The sequence below is a fragment of the Physeter macrocephalus genome, chromosome 1 (assembly GCF_002837175.3).
Source record: "Physeter macrocephalus isolate SW-GA chromosome 1, ASM283717v5, whole genome shotgun sequence".
Lineage (NCBI taxonomy): Eukaryota > Metazoa > Chordata > Mammalia > Artiodactyla > Physeteridae > Physeter > Physeter macrocephalus.
Genome location: NC_041214.2, coordinates 53,221,728 through 53,249,074, shown reverse-complemented (window position 1 = coordinate 53,249,074; position 27,347 = coordinate 53,221,728). Strand labels below are relative to the sequence as shown.

At 36.6% G+C, this 27,347-nt stretch overlaps 2 protein-coding genes across 3 annotated transcripts in view; one reads left to right on the top strand and one right to left on the bottom strand.

The window, feature by feature from the left end:
* The window catches only part of LOC102976446 (latexin), a 73,069-nt gene extending 50,773 nt beyond the window's left edge, over positions 1-22,296 (top strand). The window contains exons 1-6 of one of the 2 annotated variants that reach the window (XM_007113203.3): positions 15,993-16,287; positions 17,620-17,682; positions 19,012-19,189; positions 19,502-19,638; positions 21,633-21,695; positions 21,965-22,296. In XM_007113203.3, coding sequence (XP_007113265.1) covers positions 16,159-16,287; positions 17,620-17,682; positions 19,012-19,189; positions 19,502-19,638; positions 21,633-21,695; positions 21,965-22,063 — 669 coding nt within the window. In that variant the 5' untranslated portion in view covers positions 15,993-16,158 and the 3' untranslated portion in view covers positions 22,064-22,296. Of the gene's footprint in view, positions 1-15,992; positions 16,288-17,619; positions 17,683-19,011; positions 19,190-19,501; positions 19,639-21,632; positions 21,696-21,964 lie in introns of those variants that run through there. The other variant, XM_007113200.3, reaches the window with a different exon arrangement.
* Positions 4,015-27,347, bottom strand: part of GFM1 (G elongation factor mitochondrial 1) — a 42,352-nt gene continuing 19,019 nt past the window's right edge. The window contains exons 11-18 of the mRNA XM_007113204.4: positions 26,395-26,451; positions 23,306-23,443; positions 22,334-22,416; positions 11,859-12,021; positions 10,111-10,255; positions 5,342-5,502; positions 4,513-4,566; positions 4,015-4,352 (exon numbers count right to left, since the gene is read on the bottom strand). Coding sequence (XP_007113266.1) covers positions 4,221-4,352; positions 4,513-4,566; positions 5,342-5,502; positions 10,111-10,255; positions 11,859-12,021; positions 22,334-22,416; positions 23,306-23,443; positions 26,395-26,451 — 933 coding nt within the window. The 3' untranslated portion in view covers positions 4,015-4,220. The remainder of the gene's footprint in view (positions 4,353-4,512; positions 4,567-5,341; positions 5,503-10,110; positions 10,256-11,858; positions 12,022-22,333; positions 22,417-23,305; positions 23,444-26,394; positions 26,452-27,347) is intronic.

Below are 27,347 nucleotides of genomic sequence, written 5' to 3'. Positions count from 1 at the left end.
GAGGGAGACGCAAGAGGGAAGATATATGGGAACATATGTATATGTAAAACTGATTCACTTTGTTGTAAAGGAGAAACTAACACACTATTGTAAAACAGTTATACTCCAATAAAGATGTTTAAAAAAAAAAAAGAAAACATCAGATCTCCCACATATATGGTAATGCAGAGAAAATACTTTCCCTAAGATATCAAACAATCTAGTGATAAACAATGCCAGAACCAAGTAATAAACTCCTCTAACTGACGTTCCCTAAATATCTTGGAAAAAAAGTGCCAAGAGCATTATAAGAGCATATTCAATGTCCTGTGATTTTTAATCTTTCAGTGTCACGTTAAGAGCTAGAAAGGGGTTTCAGCTTTCTTGTCTCAACTTTCTAAAAGTCCTCTCATCCTTGTAAAGGCATTTTAAATTAGTGAGATTAGGCTCACAAATGTGACCATAATTCAATCAGGTAAGGAAGCTAAGGTGGTAACCCTTTAACAGATTTTGGTATAATAGATTATGAAGGCGAATTCTACACATACGACATATAAAAAAATTACCTAATTTATAAATTTACAAAACCTATAAGTTAAACCAACTAAAAAATTTCTCAATATCACCATCAGAACATCTTTTCTAGCACAAACTCTAAAACTGCTGACTTGATTTTACTAATACTGATTTTGCTAGCTAACAGAGGAGAAAAATTACTTCATCTGCCTTGACATAAAATGAAAACCTCTAAATTCCCTAAGCCCTCTTTTATTCATTAAGAGTCTAAAGAATTCTGAATCACTCTGACCCAATGACAATAACAGAGAGCATCACATTTATTTTCCTAATCTCTTTAGAATTTTCAAAAATTTTACGACGTACAAAATAACACCAGGATTTTGCCTGCATTCCATTTGATTCTACTTATAGTTTTGTTTTTCCTACCTGAGTTATGAATAGTTAGAAGTTAAGTAAGTTCTTTGGAAAGTCAATTGGAAGTTTCTATATTGGCCCTTGAATAATAGTGCTTCATGACATGAGTTTATCACACTGATTTCTCTCAGCTTCGAAAATTCTATGACCTGTTCTGTGAACTTTCCTAACTTTCAAAGTGCTACAATCACTAGCATGCTGCCTGGCACTTATTTGAAAGGATAAATGAATCCATGCTCACAATAAACTGCCTGTGAAAACATGAACTATTTCAATGATGCATTACAGTTTTATTTGAAGACGCTTTAAGCAGCAATTAAAACTCTAATTCAAAAATTGATAGTTTTAGCAATGCAATAGATGTTTTCTACAAAGGGATATATTCCTACCTGTCACAATTTACTACTTACCTGGTGGGTGCCTCACTTCACTGGCATCAATTTTAAGACTCATCCAGATTTCAAAAGTATTAAAATATGAAAAATCCTAAAATTTCAATATTAAATTTTAGTGACTTCACAACATAAATCTAAGAGTGAGCAAGGAGGCAAGGAATAACAGAAAATTGACTGTACATCTTTAAAGATAAATTTACCAAGCTAAGAACCAATAGCCCAATCACTAACATCACACAAAAGAAAATAATGTGACACATCTGAACAAATCCTGCATTTCATGTTTTGGAGGTACAGGTTATACTGCAATGGTCTTTAACCTTGCCTGTATATTAGAATAAGCTGGAAAACTTTTGATCTTGATGCAAAGAATCAGAGTATCTAGGGGTTGGCCTGGGTATTTCTCTTTAAAGCTCCCCAAGTAATTTTTAAAGTGCTGCCACGGTTGGGAATCAGGGCAATACTGCAGCAGGCCTAGTGCTGCTACCATTCTCCAGCACAAATAATACTGTCTTTAAATTAGCCAACAATCATCCTTTACAACAGTAGTATAAAAGAAACCCTCATTTATGAATATTCTCATTAATTTTTTCCTTATACAGACTTTGGCTGGTATGTGGTCTTTACCAACTCTAACCAAACTAATGAGTTAACAAAAGATGTGGGTTCTGCTCCTGGATGGGTTCTTATGTGATCCTATTCTAGTTACTCCCACCAGCTGGGCCTGTGTCGTTGCCTATGAAATGCTGGTGTTGTATTAGATATCTCAACTCTTTTCTGGTACCATATCTTCATAACCAAAATGTTTAACAAGTTAAAAGCACTTCCAAATTTATCCATCTTAGTTCTAATACTTCTGACTGTTAGCAACAGCAAGAGGAACTGTGCTAAATTCTATGAAGGTATTTCCTCATCAGGAACAATATTCAAAGTCAGTGTGAATAGCATGAGATGCTGATGAAATGCCAAAGAAACACAATTTTTCAGGCTTGATGCTACTGAAGCAACAGACATATTCATGGGAAAATGCACTTGGTTTGATGAATATCATAACTGCATTATCAATTTGAAAAGTTAATGAGCTGTGTGGTCTTAGATAAGTTATTTACCTTACTCTGTGCTTTTGCCTCCTCTATTACAAGATGGACATAACAATAGTACCTAGTTTCATAGGGTTGTGAAAACTAAAATGGATAATGCATTTAAAGCATTTAACAAATGCCTTGAAAACATTTGCTCAATACTTTTTAAAGGTCTTTTTCTAGGAACCTGAAGTTATAGAGCCATATCTACAAATCAAGAAAAACAAAGGAATTTAAAACAGTTATTTCATGTCTATTATCCACTAAGGGAAAGGACTAGGATATGTCTTTCACATCAGATGGTTTTTGGATGAAGCAATTCTGAACAATATGGTAGAACTCCCTGGCAATGTCCAACATACTCTAGCTTAACATTTGTTCTTTCACAATCTCAATGAATACAATGTATGATACATTCCAACAGACTCTAATTCAACTAGCATTTAATAGGTGGATGAAATAGACTAGCCAGCAACCCTGTAGGTTATATTTTATTATTTCCATGCTGCAGAAACATTAAAATGAACATAGACAAGAATAGCATATGCAAGGGCCTTTTTTTTTTTTTTTTTTTTTTTTTTTTTTTTTTTTTACCTCACAGGTCTGCAAAAGAGTAACATTTATACTCCTAAAAACAAGCAGTTAAAAATCTGCAGGGCTTCCCTGGTGGCGCAGTGGTTGAGAGTCCGCCTGCCGATACAGGGGACGCGGGTTCATGCCCCGGTCCGGGAAGATCCCACATGCCGCGGAGCAGCTGGGCCCGTGAGCCATGGCCGCTAAGCCTGCACGTCCGGAGCCTGTGCTCCACAACGGGAGAGGCCACAACAGTGAGAGGCCCGTGTACCGCGTGCAAAAAAAAAAAAAAAATCTGCAGAAGCCACAAATTGAAGCAATCAGCTCTATATAAAACAGCTAGAAATTTAGCTAGCATTTTAATATCCCAAAGAAAATCTGAAAAGTGCTCTCCAATCCATTTTTTTTTAAAAAAAAACACTTTATCCCTGTGCCTCATTTATTTTGTAATTAAGTTTGTACCTTTTAATCTCCCTCACCTATTTCACTCCTCCTCCTGCTCCTCCCTCCCCTCTAACCACCATCTGCTGGTTTGTTCTCTGTATCTGTGAGGCTGTTTCCATTTTGTTATGTTTGTTCACTTGTTTTGCTTTTTAGACTCCACATTTAAGTAAAATCATACAATATTTGTCTTTCTCTGACTTATTTCACTTAGCATGATACCCTCTAGGGCTAGCTATCCAGGTTGTCACAAAGGAATCCACTCTTAAACAAAAAAGGTGATACTCCAAGAAGTGTCATGATATATGCAATTCACTTTCAAGTATACAGCAAAACAACTTGAAGAATGAAAGTATGCAACATAGATGGACAATAGACAAACAGAAAAAGCAAATATGACAAAACAAATTATTATCAGATAAACACTTAACAAAATTGTTCATTGTTGAGTCTAGATGGACGGTATATGGCTGTTCTTTGTACTATTTTTTCAGCTTTTCTGTATGTTGAAAATTCTTATGATGAAACAATTTGGACGTTTATAAATGTTCTAAGCTTATTAAGTATAACAGAAATAAGTCTCTTCCTCCCTCAAATAAATATTAAATATATTTCAGTAATAATATTTTATTTGAGGTATAAAACCAATCAACAGTTGAGATATACACAGAATTAACTATGATATAACAGAAGCTCCTGAATATAATAGGAAGGGCTTCTAAAATTACTTCATTTCAGGTTGAATTTATTCCATGAATCCATTAACGTATCTAAACCTTGCAGATACAGTTAAAGTTAGTCAACAAAGTGAGGAAAGTTAGTTCTTGGCATTTCCTTTTTTTACAGGAAGTTGACCTGTAGCTTCCAAATACTTATTGATAAGGTCTTCTTGTGTAGCTGGTAAACATGGCTGATATCTGCAGTACTCCATTGTATATTCTCCCTTCCCCTGGGGGTTTAACACAAAAACAGAAACAAAAAGCCGATTTTTTTTTCTTTTTTTAAAAACAACTATCAAGTAAAGTCATGCAAAGACAAGATTTCACAAAAATAATGATTTTGCAGGATGGTCTCTTGAACACTGAAGTAAAATTTAAACACTTGCTTACCTCTGTGCATGACCTAAGTTCAGTAGAATAACCAAACATTTCATTGAGAGGGACCTGAAAACATACACAGTAGACACTTCAGCACTGCTTATTGAAAAATATTTGAGAAAAATACAGAGAAGACTTAGTCATTTAACTCCTTTAGACTCAGGTTTCTACTAACTACTCCTGGTTTAAAAGAATTAAAAGCCAAAGACAAACCTGTTTTTGTTTTACCACAGTAGAAACCCTATTTGAAAATAATTTCATTTGACAGACACAACTAGAAACCCAATCTTTCAGTTTCACGGAGCGGACACCACTAACAGCCGTCCCTCTCATCCCCACTCCACGCAGCTGCAGCTCAAGCACTCAAGTGTTTCTTCTGTGAAAATGTGAATACAACTTTCCCTTGAAATCCTCAATGACAGGCCATATGCCAAAAGTAGTGTCTTCTAAGAGGCCTTAGGTAACGTGATAAACCCTTTCTCTCCCATGAGATTTAAGTAAGGGACAGGCAAGGGAATTAAATATTATCCCAATGAATTAGAACATAATAAAACGGCTATGCAAACAAAGCTATAATGAGAAAGAAAGGTAATTATACATCTAAGAAAACGACATACTCACAAAAGGCCTACCTGAAATGAATCTTATTTTTAGGTTTTGCACTTAAAGAGATGCTCTAACAGCAAAGTGCAGAAATTGCCACATACATATAAGCCACAAATGCAACACTCAGCCATGGAAATGTGCCAATTTGCTCTACAATTTCCAAAAACAAAAGCTAACTCTGATTTCCTCCTGTGGATAATAAAAAGCAAGGTTGTCAGTGACTAACAGTACTTACATCTGCATATAGTGTAAAATAGTCCTCAATTCCATCTTGTCCCGTGATTATTCCATGGCGCCGGTTAAGTCCTGCAATCACTGGTCCCTGAAATTCATTTGGAGCTACAACTTCCACAGACATAATAGGTTCAAGAATACATAATGTGGCATTTGCCAGGGCTAGGGTTTAAAAAAAAAAAAAATTGGTTTATTAATCTTTAAACAAACTGGAACTCTTTCCTATCCACATATACAAAAGGGAAATAGAAAGTGCTCTCCCACAGGTACACACATAAATGATAAGGTTAAAATATTTGATCTGGACTCATTTTTCTAGTAGCAGCAGCAGTCACTCTTCTAAATGGAACTTACAGTAAGACAACACTTAATTCTAATATTAGTATGTCCATTACCATATTTTCATCCTAAAAATCATTAGGTTGCAGAAATAATTTAAAAGAGTCTTAAAACAACATTCGATCAAGTCCCTTCCCATTTAAATTATGCAGTTGAGGGTTACTAATTCTTTCTGAAATCCTTCGGGAATAAAGACACTATCTGTTAAGTCTCTGACCAAGGTAAATCAATTCTTTCTTGTTGGTCCCTGGCAGACAGTTATTTATACTTGGAGACAATAATCAAGTCACGCCTGAGATATGTCTAGGCTAAACAATTTCAATACCCGATTGAGAATTAGAAAACCAAGTTTCTAGTTTCTGCTCTGCCTCTAATAAGTTATACGCCTTTTGGAAAAACACAATCTGTCCAGGTCATGTTTCTTCACCTACAAAATAAAGACATCGGCCTAGATGCTAAAGGCTATTTAAGCACTAAACCCCAATGTGTTTTTTATGTGTGTTTTTTTAAAACAAAAAAACCTTATTTTTTTAATCCCACTTAGTACATAACAAGAACACTTCTTACTGTGACAAATGCTGACTGAGGTTGAAAATGTAACAGTGCAGAGAGAATATAAAAAAATTCAAACACTCATATTTAATTTGGACATTATGATAGTGTCGAATAATACTTCAGCCTCAGACTGGATGAATTATCTTTAAATAAAGACTTTAAGCATAACATGAAAAGGTGACAAAGAAAATATTTTGTTTTAAAATAATCATAATTTTCCAAGCATCAATTTGTTTATAATAATCTAGTCAGCAATTATTCTTGTATATTCATTAAAGCACTTGTTCTAAAGACACTATTAGCTTAAGTGCAATAATTATAAGAACAGCCATTTAATATACTTGCATTTCTCTGAAATGTTTTCTAATTCAAATCATATCTTAGCTCAGACCTAACTTTGACTCATTACTCCTAATTAGTGAATTTTGTTCTGAAAAGAGGAATAACGGAACTCTGCAGACTCCTAAGTTTCATTAGCTAAGCCTGCAGAATTCTACATAGACAGCTAAAGCAGTAGACTAAAAATTCGAGACTGTAGAAGACGCTCTATTTCTTGTTAACTTCTTGGGTTACCACAACAGCAGAGCTTCCCTGGCTCTAAATAAATGTAATTAATGCAGAAGAAGGTACCCAGAAAGAGAGATGTGAACAGACATATTAAAATTTAGTTATACATTATCTAGTGTTTTCAATAGGTCAGTAATATAAAAGAGCTAGTGTGAGACAGTCATATTCTGAAGAGAAAGAAGGGGCCAAGTATATAGTGTATAGTATATAATTGTTGAGGACGACCTGTCCAGTTCTTGGTTTCATATTCCCTCACCCTGCTCCTTTCCTTTTAACTCCCTCTTTCTTCCTAAATCCACCTTCTGATTCACCTCGCCCTTATTCATGCTTTTCTCTGTCCCATTCCATATGACAAGATTCCAGAGCTAAATTCATCCTGCCATTTTTTAATAGTCACATGGCAGCCAAGTCCTACAAGCAATTTTTCCAGAAGTAGAATGAAAAGCAAGTGAAAATACCCACACCATCACAGGACCTTTTAAGCCAAAGTGGTGCGTAGAGGTGGCAATGTTTCTATTTCAGTCCCCTAGGGATAAAGTTGATAACACCAGGCTGGGTGAGGTTGTGTGAGGTGGTGGTCAAGGGCTAGGCTCTGGTCTGGGTTTAACTCTCAGCGCCACCACTAACTAACATGTAACCTTGGGCCATTTGACTAACTACTCTTGAGTCTCAATTTTCTCAACTATAAGGCCACTGTTGAAGACAAGATATGATAATTCATGTACTCAACATAATACACAGCACAAAAGTGATCAACAGGTGCTATTGTGACCTCTCTGAGACCAAAAGCTGGCAAATGGGTGGCGCTGCACAGTGCTAGGTCAAAGGTAATGTGAAGGAAAGAGGGGTTAGCCTTCACTCTGCCCAAGTGTGTGTGTGCAGGTGTTTTCAAGTACATTCTCATCTAATACTTTGGCATTACCATGTCCAAACAGCCTGGACTTGCCCATTTCTACAGAGTTAAGTATGAAGTAGAGCCAGCATTCAAACTCAAAGCCCAGGCGATCAGAAAAGGGACACTGCTGAGTAAAATGAGCTAACATGACTCTGGGTAGGCCTTTATTTCTCTTGTGGAGTAGCTACAAGTTCAATGTTTCTGCAGAGACCAAGCACTGCGGTCTAAAAATTGGCCATAGACAATGATGGCAACGGTTAACATCCATGGGGTGAAACAGTCCCTGAAAGAACATGCAATTTCACGTTTCAGTTTTAGTTACATCACTGATTAATCTCAGGGGCAAAGTTTACATTGTGACTGAAAATAGTTCCAGTTTTCCTTTTTTAATGAAAACTACGTGAGAATTTGAACTATTTTTCTTCCAACTTTGATAATAGAGAATAGCTCAAAAGTATAAGCTAATCCGATACTAAGCTCATTTATCAACATTTTCCACCCTACAACTCTCATATGATAATCAGTGGAGGTGTATGCATGAAAAGCTGATTTTCTTAAAAGCCCAGCAAAAATTTCCTTTTACCCTTTTACCCTTTTATCTTTCAGTCATGGAGAAATAAGAATCAGATGATGATACAGCAAAGTAATTCATTTTTCACGCTTGCAACCTGTTTATTTGCACATATTTATCTGGCAAAAACCAATACTCCTCAATTCAATTATTATCTGGTGCTTTTCCTTTGCACCCCACCAGGCAATCATCACACATAACAGTATTTGTACACGTTAAGTATTGACAAACTGAATGGTACATATTTACGTTTAGTTAATATGCATAGACATACAGACTTTTTTCATGGCTATATATGTGTATGTTATGGGCATATAATCTATATTTATTTATATTTCATACAGGTACAATTAAAAAGGTTGAGGCTCTTTGTTAATTGATTTTACCAATTACCTTGCTTTATGTAACCTCTATCCAGGAAAGCTACCAATTTCCAGTTGGTGATTTCTAATTTGTTTTAACTATACTTTAAAAAAGTATCACAATGTATACATTTATCAAATCATTACTTTTAATATTTTACAGTTTTGTCAACTGCGCCTCAATAAAGCTGAAAAAAAGTATATGAAGTGATTACAACCAATTTGCCAGTTTAAGATTTATTAAAGTGGTGAACCCCTAGAAGGCAAGAGGCAGGTGTTATCAATACAATCTGAATCATGCCTAATAAAGTCTTATTTTCTTTGTGACTTTATTTCCCTTTTTCCTATTAATACAACTGACAGACTGTGACAAGGTTTCTAGATCATAAATTTCAAATGCATTTTTAATAGCTAGCTGGCATAAAGAAAATGGAGGATTCTCTCACCCTTTCACAACTGAGAAACGAATCCACAAATTACTAATGGCTCCCATTAGTTTAAGTAAAATAAGGAATTAGCAACCTGGTCAAGGAACGAGCAACCTTCTCCAGCCATTGCCCCACACCTGGTCACAGATGCAAACAGACCAAAACCAACAAAGTCCAAAATTCATACAATAAAATCCTGATTTTCCGAATGCCTGGAAATGATGTGTTAGGATTAATTTTCTGCTATTCTGACCCTCTTTGACAAAAATATCTCTGAAATGTTTTGTGAATCAATGTAATTCTCTGCAAAAACCCACTTATGGACATAACTAATGAATTACCATATAACGGATATGGAAGAGATGACAAAGAGAATGAATTTTCTGGCTCCCAGTTACAACGTAAAAGCCCCCAGTGTCAAACTGCTGTGCCATCATTTGCTTTTCTCTCTTAAAAGCAATGAATCAGATACATCTGCAATTGCTTAGGGTTCTGTTTCATCAGGGTTTTAATAGACATATTATTCTATGTGAGAAAGGTTGACAATTTTAGCAGTTTAACAAGAAGTCTGCACTGAGAATAAGGTTTACTGAATTCTTTCAAATGCCTAAAAGCCTATAATGTCATATATGAAAAAGTTGTTTACAAATTTATAGATTTTTCTGACATCTGAATAAATCACTAAAAACAGGATGCCTATAGTTAATGTTTCTTTAAAATAATTCTTATAATTCTGAGCATTTGTCTTCTCTATTAAAAGTAGAACTTACAGATTTTCTATGAATTTAAACTTACAAAAAATACCAGATAATTTAGGAGAACAAAGTAGGATTTTAATTTTGTAAGAAAGAAAACACAGTAATCTATCCTCACTTTGATTCTATGAATACTTGCCCAGAGCCTATCCATGTTCCCTGGTATGTTGCTTACTGCTCTGGTGGGGTGGGGGGGATGGGAAGAAGACCTAACCAACACAGTGCTGCCTTCTGCGGCTCTGAATGATCCACCAGGGAAATAGATGCACTGATGTGGCAACTGCTAGACACAGCGTACCTTGTTTAAGAGCACCTTCTCCTGCGCGGATGAAAGAGATTTCATTGGAATCCACCATGTGATACGCTCCATCTTGCAGGACAAACCGGAGCCCAGAGAGCTTGTGACCAGACAGAGGGCCCTTCTCACAGGCATCCAAAAACCCCTGTTAATGAATGAACACAATTTCTGGAGTCAGTGGGTTTCACTCACAGAAGCATTATGAAAAACCCCCAAACGTTTTAGTATTCAGAAGTGTAACATTTTTATGTATGCTATATTTCATTCTTTAAAAAAATTTTTTTTAAGTTGAACAGCCTATTTAAGTATTATTATTATGGAATCTAGATGAGCAATCCCTTGGAAAAGTCTATTACTTAAAGGTGAGAGCTGGTTTGAAAGTGATGCTGAGAGTGCTAGCAATCACTTTCTCATAATCTCATCTTCAAGAATTACTAAACTCTCATGATGCATTACAGAGACAGCAAGATCTTAATTTTACAAGGAGGAAACAGAGGAAAGGCAAATCTAAGAAATTCTCTAAAATAAAACTTCAATCAAAACTGACATCTAATCAACAGCTGTGTCTTAAGCTCCTACTATATACCTATCACTGCTCTGCCTCTTGGCAGATCACTACCTAACAGCTTTAGTGTTATACAATGTCAGTAAGAACTAAAATTAAAAGCTAATTTCATTTTTCCAAAACAATTCTTTTTTTAAAAAGCAGCTTTATTGAGGTATAACTGATATACAATAAACTATACATACTTAAAGAGTACAATTTGATAAGTGTGCAATTTTTTTTTTCATTCAGTCACTTAAATACTCGTAGAGCTCCTACAATTCAAGATAGTTTTTCATGGCAAGACAATCACACAGCTGCACATGTAGTACAATATATTTCTGACATTCAAAACTGTAAACTCTAAATGCTGAAAAATATCTGAGCTTTCCTTCACTTACATTAATCCTGGAGAATAAAAGATAATTTAAAAGTGTGTGAATGACAAAATATTGTCTTGAAATAAAGTATAATGAATGAAACACACTAATCACAAAAAATGCTACCAAAATTAATGCTGAAGCCAAAATTATGATCTGTTAATAAAGATTTCTAAGTTAAAAGGTTAAAAAATCCTAAAAATCTCAATCTACAAGAATAGACAGTTGCTAAAGGTTTAAAACAGTCTTAAAGCCAGTTGACCTAGAAAGCCAACAAATCACTAGTAACCCATTACATGTGCAAATCACTTCACAATTCCCAAAGAAATATCACTTATCTGATCCTTGAATTTGTGAGGGGTTCAGAATTAAGTACTATATGCTCAGTTTACAAAAGAAAGTGGCTCTGAACACCGTCATTTACCCAAGGGCATGTTAATCACTAGCAGAAATGAGGACAGCACCCAGGTGTTGGGAATCTTAATGAATGTACATTCTACTACATCAGTACACCTAAAACTTTCATAAACCCCTAACGCCTACTGCAAATTTCAAGTGCTGATTATAATCAATGAAGTAGTTTCAATTTATCAAGAGAAATACAATAACTATGATTAAGAAACAGAATGACTTCCCCTCATCCTCACAGCATATATTTATAGCTCTTAAACTTAATGATTCTAATCAGATGGAAAGCTTAATGAGAAAAAGCAGAACTGTAATGAAAATGAACCACAGAAGACAATGTGATAGCAATGTGATTTGATACCTAATAGACTGTTTTTGATTTTTTTTAATGCAATAAATTTTTTTTTGTTTTTTACCTTTTCTACGGCAGGCACAAATTGCTTTGGAACATTTGACCCGAATGTTTCATCTGAAAACTCCAACTTAGTGTAGTTCTCTGGGTCCAGAGGCTCCAGTACACCTATCACTTTTCCAAACTGGCCTGCACCACCTGATTGTTTTTTATGTGTAAACTCAAACCTGAAAGTAATTTAGGAAGAAGAAAAAATCAACATAGCATTATATAATTACCAAAATGAAATAATTCCTACTAACTTAAATGAAAAACCACCTCTCATCATTTTTACTTTTTCCTTCAAATACGATGGCCTTGCTATAAAATTATTATAGAATTTATTTAAAAAGTAATCCTGTCCTTTCTGTTCTTACTTGAAGGTGAGGGTGGGGCACACCACCAAAGTAATCCATGGTTTTAATTCTGCTAATTCTGAATTTCACAAGTAGAAAGTAAAAGTCAACAAATTAAAAAGTCCATCTAAGGTTCTTATTCTATTAATAGTAACCTACATTCCAAAGAGCTTACCCATTTCTTTTGGAATGCCTCCCTTCCCTGGGACACAGTGTTCTCTCCTTAAATCTCTATGAGGACAATTACCTGAAAATAGGAGCTATGCAGTTAATTCATTGAGATAGTTGCTATTTGATTTTACAACTTGTACATTATGGACTGAGAAAATATGAGAGAAAGGAATTTCAGGCGGAATAACTAACACCTGAAAATGATTAATGGCAAAATGATCATGATTAACGTAAGTCATTCAAATAGACACACAGGTCAGTGTTTACTTGAAACTACTAATGACAACATAAATAGGATGAAATAATCATCTTACATGCATACTAAATATATGTAAACACAGGCTATGATATCATTGAAAAAACATTTCATGAGTATCTACTGTTTGCAAGGCATTTTTCCTTTAAACTGAAACCTTCCTCAAGACCAGAAGATGGAAGAAGCTGGCGGCTTTCAAAGGTGTCTGCAGATAACTGCAGGTAAATGGACGTTAATGAGTGTGTGTTCCTGCGTACAGATCTGTGAATGGTTTGGAAGAAGTAAACAGCAAATTTCAGTAGATGTCAGCTTGGAATAAGCAGTTTCCATAGAGAGCCTAAGCGTGAATGTGCCTGATGAACTGCCTTTAAATAATCTTCCAGCAGCCAAGAGCTTCAGGATAGTCTGGGAAACAATGCTGAACGGTTGATTTTCCCGGGAGAGAAACAAACAGCTATCAGAACCGACAGCAGGAAAAGGAGAAGAGAAACAACTGCCAAATCACCACAGAATTACTGAAGGGATTCCAAAACTGGGGTCCACTGACATATTCTCTAGTATGCTCAAGTTCTGTGAGACATTTTAAATTTTGTTTTCAATTTGACAATAATATGACATACAACATACTCTAGATCTGTGCTGTCTATATGGTAATCACTAATCATGGATATTTACATTGAAATTAAATAAAATTTAAAATTCAGTTCCTCAGCTGCACTAGTCACATTACAAGTGGTCAACAGGCAGGTGTGGAGAATGGCTACTGTCCGGGACAGCAGAGCCAAACATTTCCATCACTGCACAGACTGCTACTGGACAGCAGTGCCCTGGAGGGCCAGCTCACAGACAAGCAATCCCTGCAGTTTCAGGGACCATGGCTGCATTTATAATCAAGTGGATAACAAATAACAGGACACTTATGTACCAGGCTTGTGCTAAGCACTTTTTATGAACTGTCTTACTTGTTCTTCACCACAGACCCATGAAGTAGGCACTATTTTTTATTATTATTTTACAGGTGAGAAACCTGAGGGTCAGAAAAGCTAAGTAACTTGCCAAACGTGATACAGCTCTTAAGTGGCAGAGCCAGGATTTGTACCAAGACCAACACTCTTAATCAAACGTTTCTAAAAGGCTAATAAGACTATAAACTGATTTAACCTGCACATGATGCATTCACTTCAAAAGCTGTTAGAAGACACTGCACAAAGAGAGATTTTACTGTAGCTTAAATAGAGAAGTGGAAGAACTAAGACATCACTTGGTAGGCACTGAATAGATATGCTGAAGGCAAAAGAATCCATGCTCCTGTGGTCAGACCACTGGAATTTTGTAAAAGACAATTTCATTTTGACAAAACATCATCATCGCTCACATTAAAATTACTATTAATTAGAACTGTGTTGGTTTTATTGTATATCTCTATTTTGTAGATTTATTTTGACTTCATAGTACTATCAAAGTTGCAAGCCATAGGCGTTTTTACTTAAGTTTTATGTCCATACAATTATTTAAAATAATAATTTAATTTGCCCGATCCCAGAGACCCATAATAATTTTGCTTTCAAGGTAACTCATACATTATTCAAGTTTGCGGATAATGATCTCTTGACTTACCACTAATGAAATTTTAGTAAGTAAGTAAGATTTCAAGGACTCAAGTATAGGAATAAGATTCTCTCAATGCAGTTTATTTATTTAACATCTAAATAGGCAGTTTAAAAATTTTAATATAATAATTATATTTTAAAAAGAACCTAAATTGGTATGTGTACTTTTAGTAAATAAATGCCTGATACATCACAACCTCTGTTACTAGCCTTGATCTACAGAGACGGTAACTGTAGTCGTAAAGCTTCAAAAGGGTGATTTCATCTAGGAAGCTCAAGTATTGTACTCCTCACAACTCTAACTGGTAATAAAACAAATGTTAACTAGCTACTTGTGAAAACTTTAAAATTTCATTACCAGCAAAAAAGCTCTTTCTGGGTAATTAGAATGTATTTGGCCACTCCTTCTTGGACACTATCAAAGGAGCACATAATTCATACAACTAACACACAAATACAATGACAACCTAAGAGGTTGGCTGATAGATGAATGACTCACCCCCACCCCCTGCCCAAAAACATAAAAACAAGCTTCAATTTTTTATAAAAAGCCTTGAGAAGAACGCTTTCATCCTCTAGTTACTTGATGGTTGTTGGCTAATATAATTAGAAAGAATGGGAATGCCTTACTACTTACTAGTCTTTAAAAATCTACTTACTCCAAAGACTTTATTTATAAATAAATTTAAAAGGGTATTTGAGGAAAACAACACATTACAAATACATTTTTGTTAACTGTTTTTAAAAAAGCAACACAATATATATGTCTACCCAAGGAACCTTCAAAATCCGTTTTGGGAAAAATAGCAAAGAGCCTTTATTTCTAAGCCAACAAGCTACAGTGTCAGTTTGGCTATACATTTGATGAAAAGAAATCTTAGCTGCTAGATCTACAGCAAATCCAAAGAACAGCCTAGACTATAGTTCCTTTAAAGCTCACAGGAGGTAATTAAGAGATCTGGAGAGTAAAAATGCACTGCCTACTAAAAGTCTGTGCTTGCTTAAGGAGCTTTAAAAACTGCTTTTGTTAGAAGCTACTTCAATGTAGTGCTTTGTATAAATTCAGTTTTTAAGTAAGTTTTAATCCTCAAAGTAAAATTTTCAAAGTGATTCAGAAAGTTGGAAGCATGGTGTGATATCAAAACCTCATCTTTCGAAGACCAGCAAAGGGAGAGAGGAGTGCAAGTGCCTTTTAAAATTCTCCTGACCTAAATTACATAATCCTCCAAATTAATGCTATCGTTTGCAGTCTCTCGTACCCTGATTTGGGCAGAACTGATACACCACCACAGAAAGCTGGGTATGAGCAAGCCTGTTCCTGGACAGGGAAAGGAAAAGAAGGACTCACAATGACTCACTACCTGGCGCTCCTTTGTACTTTGCCCCGTGCCGGACACTGCGGGTGGTGTATAAGGAAGTTGTGCCCGTGCCGTACACTGTGGGTGGTGTATAAGGAAGTTGCGCTCCAGTCTGCAAGTAAAGCAACCAGTCTCCTTCCACGAAGAGGAAACTTGAAGCCCCAGAGACTCTCCACTAAGGCGAAGGCCCGAAAGCCCCTCCCCAAGCTTCTGTAAAGGTTAATAAAAGGAAGGATGTAGTCCCTGACAACCCAGCCCAACGACTCCCTCCTCACCCCCCCTTAAAGGAGGAGGGGGCTCTCTCCAAACAGGGACCAGAGAGTAACAGCAGGCGGTAGCAGGGCGGGGCTCCAGGAGCAGCCTCCGTAGGAGCCAGCTCCCTGGCAGCGGCTTGCAGAATCCTAAGGAGGGAAGGAGCTGGCGGCCCCGCCCCAGACCCCGCCCAGCCCGAAGAAGGAGGGCTGACTTTTCCGCCTGGGGGACTCGGCAGCAGGCAGCAGGCAGGACGGGGGTGCCCTTCCCTTCCTGTGAAGCTCGAGCAGCCCCACGCAAGCCCAGCCGCCGCTCACCAAGAATGGCAATCCCTCCGACCCATTACCCGGCCTCCAGGGCGGCCTCGGTGGTAGAGAGCTGCATCAACTACCAGCAGGGCAGCCCCCACAAGTTGTTTCTGGTGCAGACAGTCAAACAAGCCAGCGTGCAGGTGAGTCGGGCAGAGGGTGGTGGCGGCACCTGCTAGCGTTCCCCCCACCGTCGAGGGTCTCAGCTCCACCTGCTCCTGACTCCCCACACCCCTTGCCCGTTTGGGGCCTCAAGGCTGGCTGTCTCTCTAGAGGAGTTGGCTTTTCTGGGGTTGGGCTACACTCCAGTCTCTGGGGACAGCCCCGGGGCTGTTTGTTGTTTTTACGGGAAGGCAGGGACACTGATAGTTTTTATGGGCCCTGCTACAAAGAAATCGGTAAATGTTCTCAATTGGGGCAGGTTCTCCCCTTTCCCCAAGTGAAACCTATAGGAACCATTTTCAAAAGGATCTTAAAACTGGCGCTATGTTTAGCATCTACTACTCCAATCTGGGCCAACAAAAGCTCCCGTCTTGCAAAAGATTCTTCACTGCCTGACTTTTAAGATCAATCCTTTATTAGACTCTTTGACCAAAATTATGGGGTAAACAAAAAGCAACAGAAACTGACAAAGCAGAGTAAAAGTACTGTGGCCTGAAGCTTCACTTCAACCATCCAAACACTACTGCCACTGACTGTGAATGATGGGCCCCCTCTGGCTAAAGGGTTAAATTAAACGCTCAAGACCTCAGCAACCACTAAGCTTGTTTCCGTTTTACTAAAATCTAATAGATTTGAGACTGTCCCTTATTTATCTGACAGAAGTTTAACTGCTAACAGTCTTTAAGAGCTGACAGGGAGTAAATGTTATTTCAAAACCACACCAGATAACATGATTAGGTATAAATTCTCAATTACATCTTGATTCAAAAGTGAAATACCTAAACGTCTGTCTTACTGTTATAAAATTTGTTAATGCATCATTTTGCAGGTCCACTAACATACAAGTAAAAGCAGTACTTAACATTCTCTAACCACTTCGCAGTAAGCTGCCTCAAAACGGAATTCATCTTCATTGAACACTATTTGGAGGGTACATAAGGCTTTATGAAAAAGATTTTCAATGGTGCATCCTATTTATCACCTTTAGAATTAAATTTTTCAAAATTTCTTATGTGGAATTTAGGATCACAGATCCAGAGGTTAGAGTACTCTGATGATTGAAAATGAATTATAACCGATTTTATTTATATATGCTTTTGTCTCACCCTCTTGTTCTCATCCAAAATAACCCTGCTAGAGGACCTGCTAAATTAGATGTCACAAACATGGTGACATGCCTTGGACAAGGTGTAAGGCCTTAATCATTTACCCCCAACAGTCAGCACCATGCCCAACCAAATGAGAATGGATTCTTCTAACAATGTAAAGAATTGAGTTATTGTTATAATAACACCACATTTTCTTAATTTTAGGATATTCCGGGAAGAGGACGTAAGTATCGCCTTAAATTTTCTGTGGAAGAAATTATCCAAAAAGTAAGTGAAATGTCATTTTATTATGAAATAAAATTTGATTCCTAATATTCCATATAACCTCTGCTAATCAAATTGTAGGATTAATTTGGTTTTTAAAAAAGTTGTTGTAAAATCCCTGCCTCAAAAAAAATGATCACCATACAAAGGTCAGTTTTTACTTTTTGTGTATTCTGAGATACACTTAGTATTTCTATCACGCTATTTAGAAAAGATACTCTATATGCTTCAGTTCAAATAAATTTCCTTTAAAAATGTTACGTACTCATAGGCCAGTATGAATTTATGCCTAATATGAACAAGTGTAATAATTAACTCTACAATCATCATCACTTTTTTGTGTCTATTTCATTCTGCTTTTCATTACTTTTATTAAAGAAAGCAAGTGCTTTCTTAGATATTTATGAGCAATAGAATGGCCAACTGATACCACTGTGTTCAGATAAGAATCTTTCAGTAATGGGACAGGGAAATTTAAAAAAATTATACACCTGTCAAATTATTAATGAGACAAACTTAAAAGGAAGAAACTGCCACTTGTACCATAACCATCTTGAAATTTAAAAAAGCCTGCCCTTTTGTTAAGCACTATTAAGATACAGGCTAACAAGGAGATTCACTAAAAGGCATTTGAGCTGCTTGATAGTCATCTTTACAAAACAGAACCAATGCTACAATCTTCTCATTTTATATTTGGATATAGATTGCAGAATCTGAGTTTGAGAAAATTTCTGTTATTTCAGGAGGAGAGAATAAGAGTAATGGACAGACTTAAAAAAGTAACCAGAGTCTAGAGTTGGTATATAAAGACAGACTAAAATCTGCCTTACAGGGCTTCCCTGGTGGCGCAGTGGTTGAGAATCTGCCTGCCAATGCAGGGGACATGGGTTCGTGCCCCGGTCCGGGAAGGTCCCACATGCCGTGGAGTGGCTGGGCCCGTGAGCCATGGCCGCTGAGCCTGCGCGTCCGGAGCCTGTGCTCCGCAACGGGAGAGGCCACAACAGTGAGAGGCCTGCGTACCGCAAAAAAAAAAAAAAAAAAAAATCTGCCTTACAAATGGACTTCCCATTAATACTGAAATACATAGTTTTAAAATGAATTTACAAGATTATGAGACCTTATGTTATAAAATAAGTTACCTATTTTAGATACCTCTATGAAAATTATTGGGCCACCACCAATTAGATACCTCTGGAATAGGTACACTCAAGTCAAGTCTGAAACAACATCATTAGCGGGGGGCAATGCTTTAAATGTTATATCTCAAAGAACAATAATTAGTAATGGATGGCCATCTACATGTAAAGATCTTTCACAAAATGTTTCAAACAGCAAGTTACAGTGGATTGCACAGCTGAAGTACTGTACCCTTCAATGGGACAAGATACTGCACCAGAAGTCAACTTCACATTTGAAGGAGAAATTGGAAAGAACCCAGATGAGGAAGATAATACATTTTATCATAGACTCAAGTCTATGAAGGAACCACTAGAAGCACAAAATATTCCAGGTATATAAATATATGGCACGGAAAAATATTTTTTTCAACTTTAAGATCAATATCAATTACCTATGCTCAAAATTGTTAGATGTTAACATTATGCTGGCAATATACTGACTTCTGCAAAAATATTTATTACTAATCTAACAACAAGAAAAGCCTTGGAACTTTATAGCTCAATCTATGGCTTAATTAAATTAATTATTTTCTGTACGCATTTGAAGAAAACTAAGACATGACTTAGAATTTAGATTTTTTTTAAAGGTTAATACTGTATATATAAAATAATTCCCTTTATCATATAAATGTTTCCCTCACCAGACAGTTTTGGAAATGTACCACCGGAAATGAAGCCAGTTCAACATTTAGCCTGGGTTGCCTGTGGTTATATAATATGGCAAAATTCTACTGAAAATACATGGTATAAAATGGCAAAAATTCAAACTGTCAAGCAAGTGGTAAGTAATTTCTATAAAATACACTATTAATAGATTTAATATTTACTGAAGGTGTTATAATTCATGATTGGATAAATAGTGCCCCTTTAGTCATTTTGTATTTAAGATAGTGAAGTCAGTATTTGAAGGAGAAGTCAGTTATCAAAGCTAGAGAAGGTGAAGCTGCAGTTTCAAGGGAGTGAAGTCTTGAATTATAAATAATTTGGCAATGGTTTTTGTGTACAGCTTAATACAGATTATTTCCTTTCACAACCTAAGTTTTGTGTTCAAATTACTATAATCATGTGATACTGAAACCACCTCTGCTTTTTTCCTCTAGTGAGATGGTAGTGTCAGAGCTAGAGATATGGCTGGCATTTTTTCCCCCAGGATCAGCTGGAACAGAAATATTAGCACCTCAGTCTTTGTGAAGATTCCTGTATATAATTATCTTTTATAACCCATTTACTCATAATTGACAACCTCATATCTTACTTGTTGCTAGCCTTGTATTTTAAGTCTGATATGACTATTCCAAACTGCCTCTTTCTAGACCTTAGAGAGATTAAAATAAATTCTTTGAGTTTAGCTTTATTAAGAGGTTTAAAAGAAAAACAAAATATGTCAGCTAGTAGTATTTAATGGAATACAAGAAAAATACTCTGTAAGAGAAAAGCACTTTCTATTGGCTTGTTTCAGTTTGTTGATAACAAACTGCAAGGCAGCTGGAGCACCTTTACTCCACAAGCTTTTGCAGCCACTTATTAGATACCTTTGGACACTGGAGGACAGGATACCAATTACAGTACTCAGAGTGTAATGCCAAATACCTAGCATCACTATTTATAGCACTTTAAGAGAGCCTTTTTCTAATGCATTTTTGTAGATAGCAACCTTGGTTACAACACTCCCTATAGGGGCATTGAGGCTCAGATAATTGAGTAGCTGGGTCCACGTTACAGAGGATATACAATCACAATCATGATTTTCAAGCCATGTTTTTATAGCAAAATATGCAGTGTTACTGCTTTATGAAAGAAATTTCCTATAACCCTTCACTAAATTGCAGTTTTAAAGCATTAATGAAAATCCCAACAGAAGAGTTCAACCAGTGCTTCAGCGGTTATATATTATATATCTTTTACACTGCTTCAGTTTACACTGCTTCACTGTATATATTATATATCTTTACCTATTATGATCCAACACGTAAGAAACCTTCCTGATTTTTACCTTATCCTTAAAGGACATTCTTTGTTGATATAGTCAAAGAAGGGATTGCTTCAAGATACTATTAAGGAGAGAAGAGTATAGTTTTATTTGATCCTGGGGCCATATTTATAATTACTGTCAACCAAAGGAGCCACAGGAGTTTGTGCTGCCTCCTGGAGTCTAGGGCTTGTTTCAATACATCAGTTATAAGCCTTAAAGAGCTTTGGGTGAGTACAGCAAATTTCTGACAACCATGGTTTGAAACTCTGTAGATGCAATATTTCTGTGCAGCTGATAGTATGAATACTTTATATGTCCAAAGCAATAAGCAGCATAGATCAAAGCTTTAGTTACAAAATCAAACATTACATTTTATTATTTTCAGCTTTTTAAAAGAGAATTTCTATTATAAAATTGGTTTCCTTTAGTGTAAACTCTCATTTCAGTAGTTTATCCCTTAAACGATGCTTTTCTGAATAATGGAAACATTAAGGAATCTTAAATGACAAATTATAGACTGTAATGTTCTTAAGTAGCTACCACAACTCAGGAACTAAAAACAGAAAGGGTAAATGATTTTTAGAGTAACAAATTTTTTAAAAATCATGATTTTAAAATGTAGTTTGAAAGAAATCTTATTTATAATAGTTTTTCTGCCAGGCTAAATAAATTATGACATTCAATTTTTAATTTTACTTAAGTGGAAGCATTACTGAAATCTACTAATGAAAGCTGATTCTTAAAATTATCATTTTTGCCAATGATATCAAGTTTTAAATGCAGGTTTTTATTTTTTATTATAGCAAAGAAATGATGACTTCATTGAGTTAGACTACACCATTCTACTTCATGACACTGCATCTCAGGTAGAGTATCATTTTCCTTTATTTGATGCTACTTTGAAAATTGAGACTCATTTTGTAGCCACAGTATGCCTTATTAATTTCGACTCTAAATCAGAATTCATATAAATTCAAATAGGCACCAGGTTGAAATATATTACACTCGCAGCAATTTAACTTGTTTTGTGCTTTCTTTATGAGGACTGTTTTGTTTCTAACAAAATATAAACCCAACTCTGTTTTCTTAAATGTTTTCTGAATTTTATCATAGCATCAGTTTCCTTTACTTGCAGGAGATTATTCCTTGGCAAATGCAAGTTCTCTGGCATCCACAATATGGTACTAAAGTAAAACATAATAGCCGTCTACCAAAGGAAGCACAATTGGAATAAATGAAGACTGTAACATTCGATGAAGTATAAACATGCTTATTAATGATGTGTATACCAGTCTTCATTGATATCTAGCTTAAAGGGTCAGACAAATCTCATAAGTGTCCCTTTGTATAAATGGCCTGAACTACAGAACTATATAGCTTCCATAATAAAGAGCATCACAATGTAAAAGTGTCTTATCAACAGTAATAGTGCTATGTATATCCCCTAATAAAAAGCTTTAAATTCCAGCCTCACAGTTTATGTTTAATCATTTTGCATACTTACGGGACAGGGGCCGTAATGGTTTCTCTGAAAGCAACTTTTGGCTTTCCTGTGATACAAGGACAGCCATATTCTCTTTCCATCCTCTAAAAAGAGCAGGAGAGATCTTGTTGATATATTTAAATTAAAAAAAATAAACTAAAGGAAGAAAAATCCTAAGAATCTCAACTACCTTAGAAGCATTCATTTAAATATGATAAGCAAATGATAAATCTTAAATCAATTAAGTACTTTATGAGGATAAATACATGATATTAAACAATACAAACTGCTTTTACAGATTTTATATAAATGAATTCTAATTTACACTAATTAATTTATACTTACCTCCAATTAATCTATTCACTAAAATGTTATCTTTGCTCCATTTTATTACATATTCACTGGAATAGTATATGAATCCGTTGTCATAATTTTCTACTATCTCAACTTCAAAGATATAATCACAACCAGAATTTTTAATCATAAGTCATATATATTTTGTTTTCGTTCATATACAGACAAGACCTTTCCTAGGTAAGCAGGGGCCCCATCTACCCACTTGTTTATCTTCATTATAATGATCTTCAAGTAGTGACTTGAGAAGGAAACAGGCAAGAAATGGCCTGAAGAGTGGGTACTGGTGGGCTGACTTTCTCAGCAGGTTTCTCCCTGTGGTTGTCTTCCTAAGGCTGAGACCAGGATACACTCGACCCAAGGAACCATAACCTAGGGATGGATGAATGGTCTTACTGCAAATCCCCTGAGCCTTGATTCTAGAAGTCTGCAATGTTTTACGAATAAAAAGATTTAGAAACCAAAAGTAATTCATTAGTAACACACACTGGAAGAAGCAGTATACCACATCTAGATACAAAAACCAGAGTGAAGCTTGAAGAACCACTATTAGTTAATAACCATTAGATTGAGAATTATCAACTTTTAACAAAACATAGACATAAATAAAGTGAATTTAACTTCCTTGTTATTCATTACCTGAGCATATATTTCCAGGTGTAATTCTCCCATTCCAGATACAATTGTCTCTTTGCTCTCAGTGTCAAAGTGGACTTTAAATGTGGGATCTTCTCTTGTAAACCTGCCAATACCTTTTGAAAATTTTTCCAGATCATTCTTTAAAAAAAGAAAATCATTAGACATTTTACTAAGCATGATAAGCAATGAAATTGTTGAAAAAACTTTAATGAATGAAATCAAATACATGAACAGTTAAAAAATAAAAATGATCCACCATCTAGTTTCTAGGCTATATCCTTTTAATATGAGAGCTTGGATACCACACAGCCAAGACAGCAGGGAATAGCTAACTGATAGAATTTTCTTTTCACACCAAGATACAGGAGTCTAAGACTTAACTCTATGACCTTTCCTATTATATTGACAAAAACTGTCCATTTGTGGAAAACTGCCCATAAAGCGGAAAGTAGAATCTGTGTTACTGTGTTATATTTTAGAAATCCTATACATAATCAAAGGAATCAGCATGGTTACCAAGATTCTACTGTAGATTCAAGAGGGCAGGTAAGAGCAACACTAGGCAAATGCACATTGAGACCTCTCCCTTTCAAAACAATCTGCCTGGATGTGGTTTATTCTCCTTAGATGTAACTTCCTTATGTGGTAAGCAGAATAATGGTCTTCTAAGGACATGCCCTAATCCCCCCAAACCTGTGACTGTTACCTTACATGGTAAAGGGGACTCTGCAGATGTGAGTAAGGTTACAGACTTTGAGATGGGGAGATTATCATGAATAATCTGGACGGGCCCAATTTAATTGCATGGGCCTTTAAAAATGGAAGCTGAGGGACGTCCCTGGTGGCGCAGTGGTTAAGAATCCGCCTGCCAATGCAGGAGACATGGGTTCAATCCCTGGTCAGGGAAGATCCCACATGCCACAGAGCAACTAAGCCTGTGCACCACAACTACTGAGCTTGCGCTCTAGAGCCCACGAGCCACAACTACTGAGCCCACACGCCACAACTACTGAAGCCCATGTGCTCTAGGGCCTGTGTGCTGCAACTACTGAGCTTGCGTGCTGCAACTACTGAAGCCTGCATGCCTAAAGCCTGTTCTCCGCAACAAGAGAAGCCACTGCAATGAGAAGCCCATGCCCCGCAATGAAGAGTAGCCCCCGCTCCTCGCACATGCACAGCAACGAAGACCCCCCCCCAAATTTTTTTAATAAAATAAAATAAAATAAAAAAGGAAGCTGAATGAAGAAGGGTAGTAGAGAGATGGGAAGAGGGAAAGAAGAGACAGGAGACATTTGAAACATGAGAGGGGCTCATTTTGCTGTTGCTGGCATTGAAGACAGGAGGAAGGGGGCTATGAGCAGCCTCCAGAAGCTACAAACAGCCCTCAGGTGACAGCAAGGAAATGAGGACCCCAGTCCTACAAAAAGGAGCTGAATTCTGCCAACAATCTGAGTAAGCAAGGAACTAAACTGTCCCCTAGAGCCTCCAAGAAAGAAACAACACAGCCTTGCCAATACTTGATTTTAGCCCATTAAGAACTGTGTCCGAATTGTGACCTACACAACTGTAAAATAATACATCTGTGCTGTTTTAAGCCACTAAGTTTTTGCTAATTTCTTACAGCAGCAATAGAAAACTAACAAGCTCCAATCACCAATATTAACAGCTATCACATGTGGCTGAAGATGTGTTATGTGTTTTGTATACGTTATCTCAAATTCTAACCACAAGGCTGCACGACAGAATTATCCATGTTTTACAGGTGAGGAAACTAGGTACAGACAAGTTGCTCAAGGCCACAGAGCTAGCTGGGCTTGAATCCTGGGTTAGTCTATCTCCAAAGTCTTTTCCCTTTTCCCTGCACTAGCCAGGGACTCTCAACTTACTAGAAGATCACCCCTGCCCCACTACTGAGATTCAGGGTTTTATGCAGTGATTTCATTATTTGATGTATATTAATTCTCCAGGAAGCAGACAACCCCAAGACACCAAAAAACCTTTTGAATATTGATGCGTTTTATTTCCCTCCATGATTGTGAACTATCAACAGTTAAATGTCTTACATAAACTCTGGAGTTAGGAATAAAGAAGAATAATATCTTTAACTTCTAGTCCTTCATCTTCTGAAGGGAAAAGCAACCAATCTGGCAAAGCACTTGGAGCAAACTGTGGCATCTCACTGTGGTAAGATGTAAAGCTCGCCTTTCAACTTTCTGAGATAGAGTGACTGAATGTTTCCTGCCACCTCAACATTCTCTTTTCTATAATGAGAAGGGCCTGGAAAATCTCAGTTCCTCAAAATAGATGAAGTAGTTGCTGTTAATACAGCCACAAGACAATAAATCAGAATACGTTCTGTAAATGATAGTACCCAGATGACAAGAGATCATAAAATGTTCACTCAATGCATGAATGAGTCAATATATCATGTTAAAATGATTGTTATGAATGTAACTAACTTAAGAACTAAACAATTATGTTTCAAGATCAGGACTAATTCCAATGACAAGCAATGCAAATGCAGAACCTATTCAAGCAATTTTGGCTAAAAAGCTAAATGACATCAAATCCAATCATAAAACTTTATATTTGAAAGTGAGTAAACACAGTCTTGTTTGCAGGCCTTCCATGTTATAGTCAGACATTTACTTCATAACTACCACAGATGTAGAGATGTATTATAATCCATGAGGCAATTAATCTATGCAATATTTTAATATACTTTACAGTGAGGTTTTTCTGCAACTTAGGACAAATGCCTCAGTTGCCTCTTTTCCATCTCTTATGATCTGAATCTAGGAAGTTACTCACACTTAACACTGCAGAGCCAATGACATACCTTTACTATAGTAAAGAGTTATAAAGCACAGTCTCATGAATACTTTAATACCATCAACTTCTTCAAATATACTGTGAAGTACTTACTACTAATAGACTGGTAAATTTTAAAAGGTGATCTGAATACCAAAAGAGGAAATAGAAACCATAAGACTGCTGGTTATCACAAGACACCATATGCATTGTGGAGATAGACAAAAAAGAGCTTAAGTTTTTACTGTGATATACTGAGCGTTAAATCAAACTCCTACCTTGTTAGAAGGCTTCACTGCTATTGAAATGACAGGATCAGGAACATGAATTGACTCCTAAAATATTTTTCAAAGAACAGAGAAGAATTCAAATACAGTACCGTATGTGTCAGGGATGGGTTAATTTTAATGTTCTCCTTTACAGTAGAACAAAAGACAAATACTAGTCAACATCTTAGGGTAGACAAATATATCTTGGTCTGTTTTTCCTTAAATAAATGAATATATTAATATATAAAGGTGTCCACTTATATGATCTCCTCCCTCCCAAAATAACAAAAATAAAGCATCTATTTACTTACTTAACTGTTTAAGACCCTTAAGTCTGTTGACACTTTCAGTTTAACATAATCATTACGTATAATGAATTCAAATGCTGAGATGTGGAATACTTATTAGCTAGTGGCTACATCTACTATAGCTATCTTCTGATAAGTTATTTAATCAAAATATACTGCCATCACTGATAAGAGAAGCAGAGAAAGGGACTAGATTCTTTATACATATGATATCTCATTTAATCAGTCACAACTCTGAGAGGCAGATATTACTATCCCCATTTTACAAATAGAAGCATTAAAGGCTTGGCAAGAAGAATAACTAACTTGGCCAAGGGCCAGCAGGTAGCACAGGGCAGAGCTAAGACTGACCAGGGTCTATTTGCCTCAACGCCTGAGTACTTCCCACAACCTCCAGTCCCTTCATATTGGTAATGACAAGCTTAGAAAAAGCCTCATCAATAATACTTATCAAAAATGTCCCCTTGGGCTTCCCTGGTGGCGCAGCGGTTGCGCGTCCGCCTGCCGATGCAGGGGAACCGGGTTCGCGCCCCGGTCTGGGAGGATCCCACATGCCGCGGAGCGGCTGGGCCCGTGAGCCATGGCCGCTGAGCCTGCGCGTCCGGAGCCTGTCCTCCGCAACGGGAGAGGCCACAGCAGAGGGAGGCCCGCATA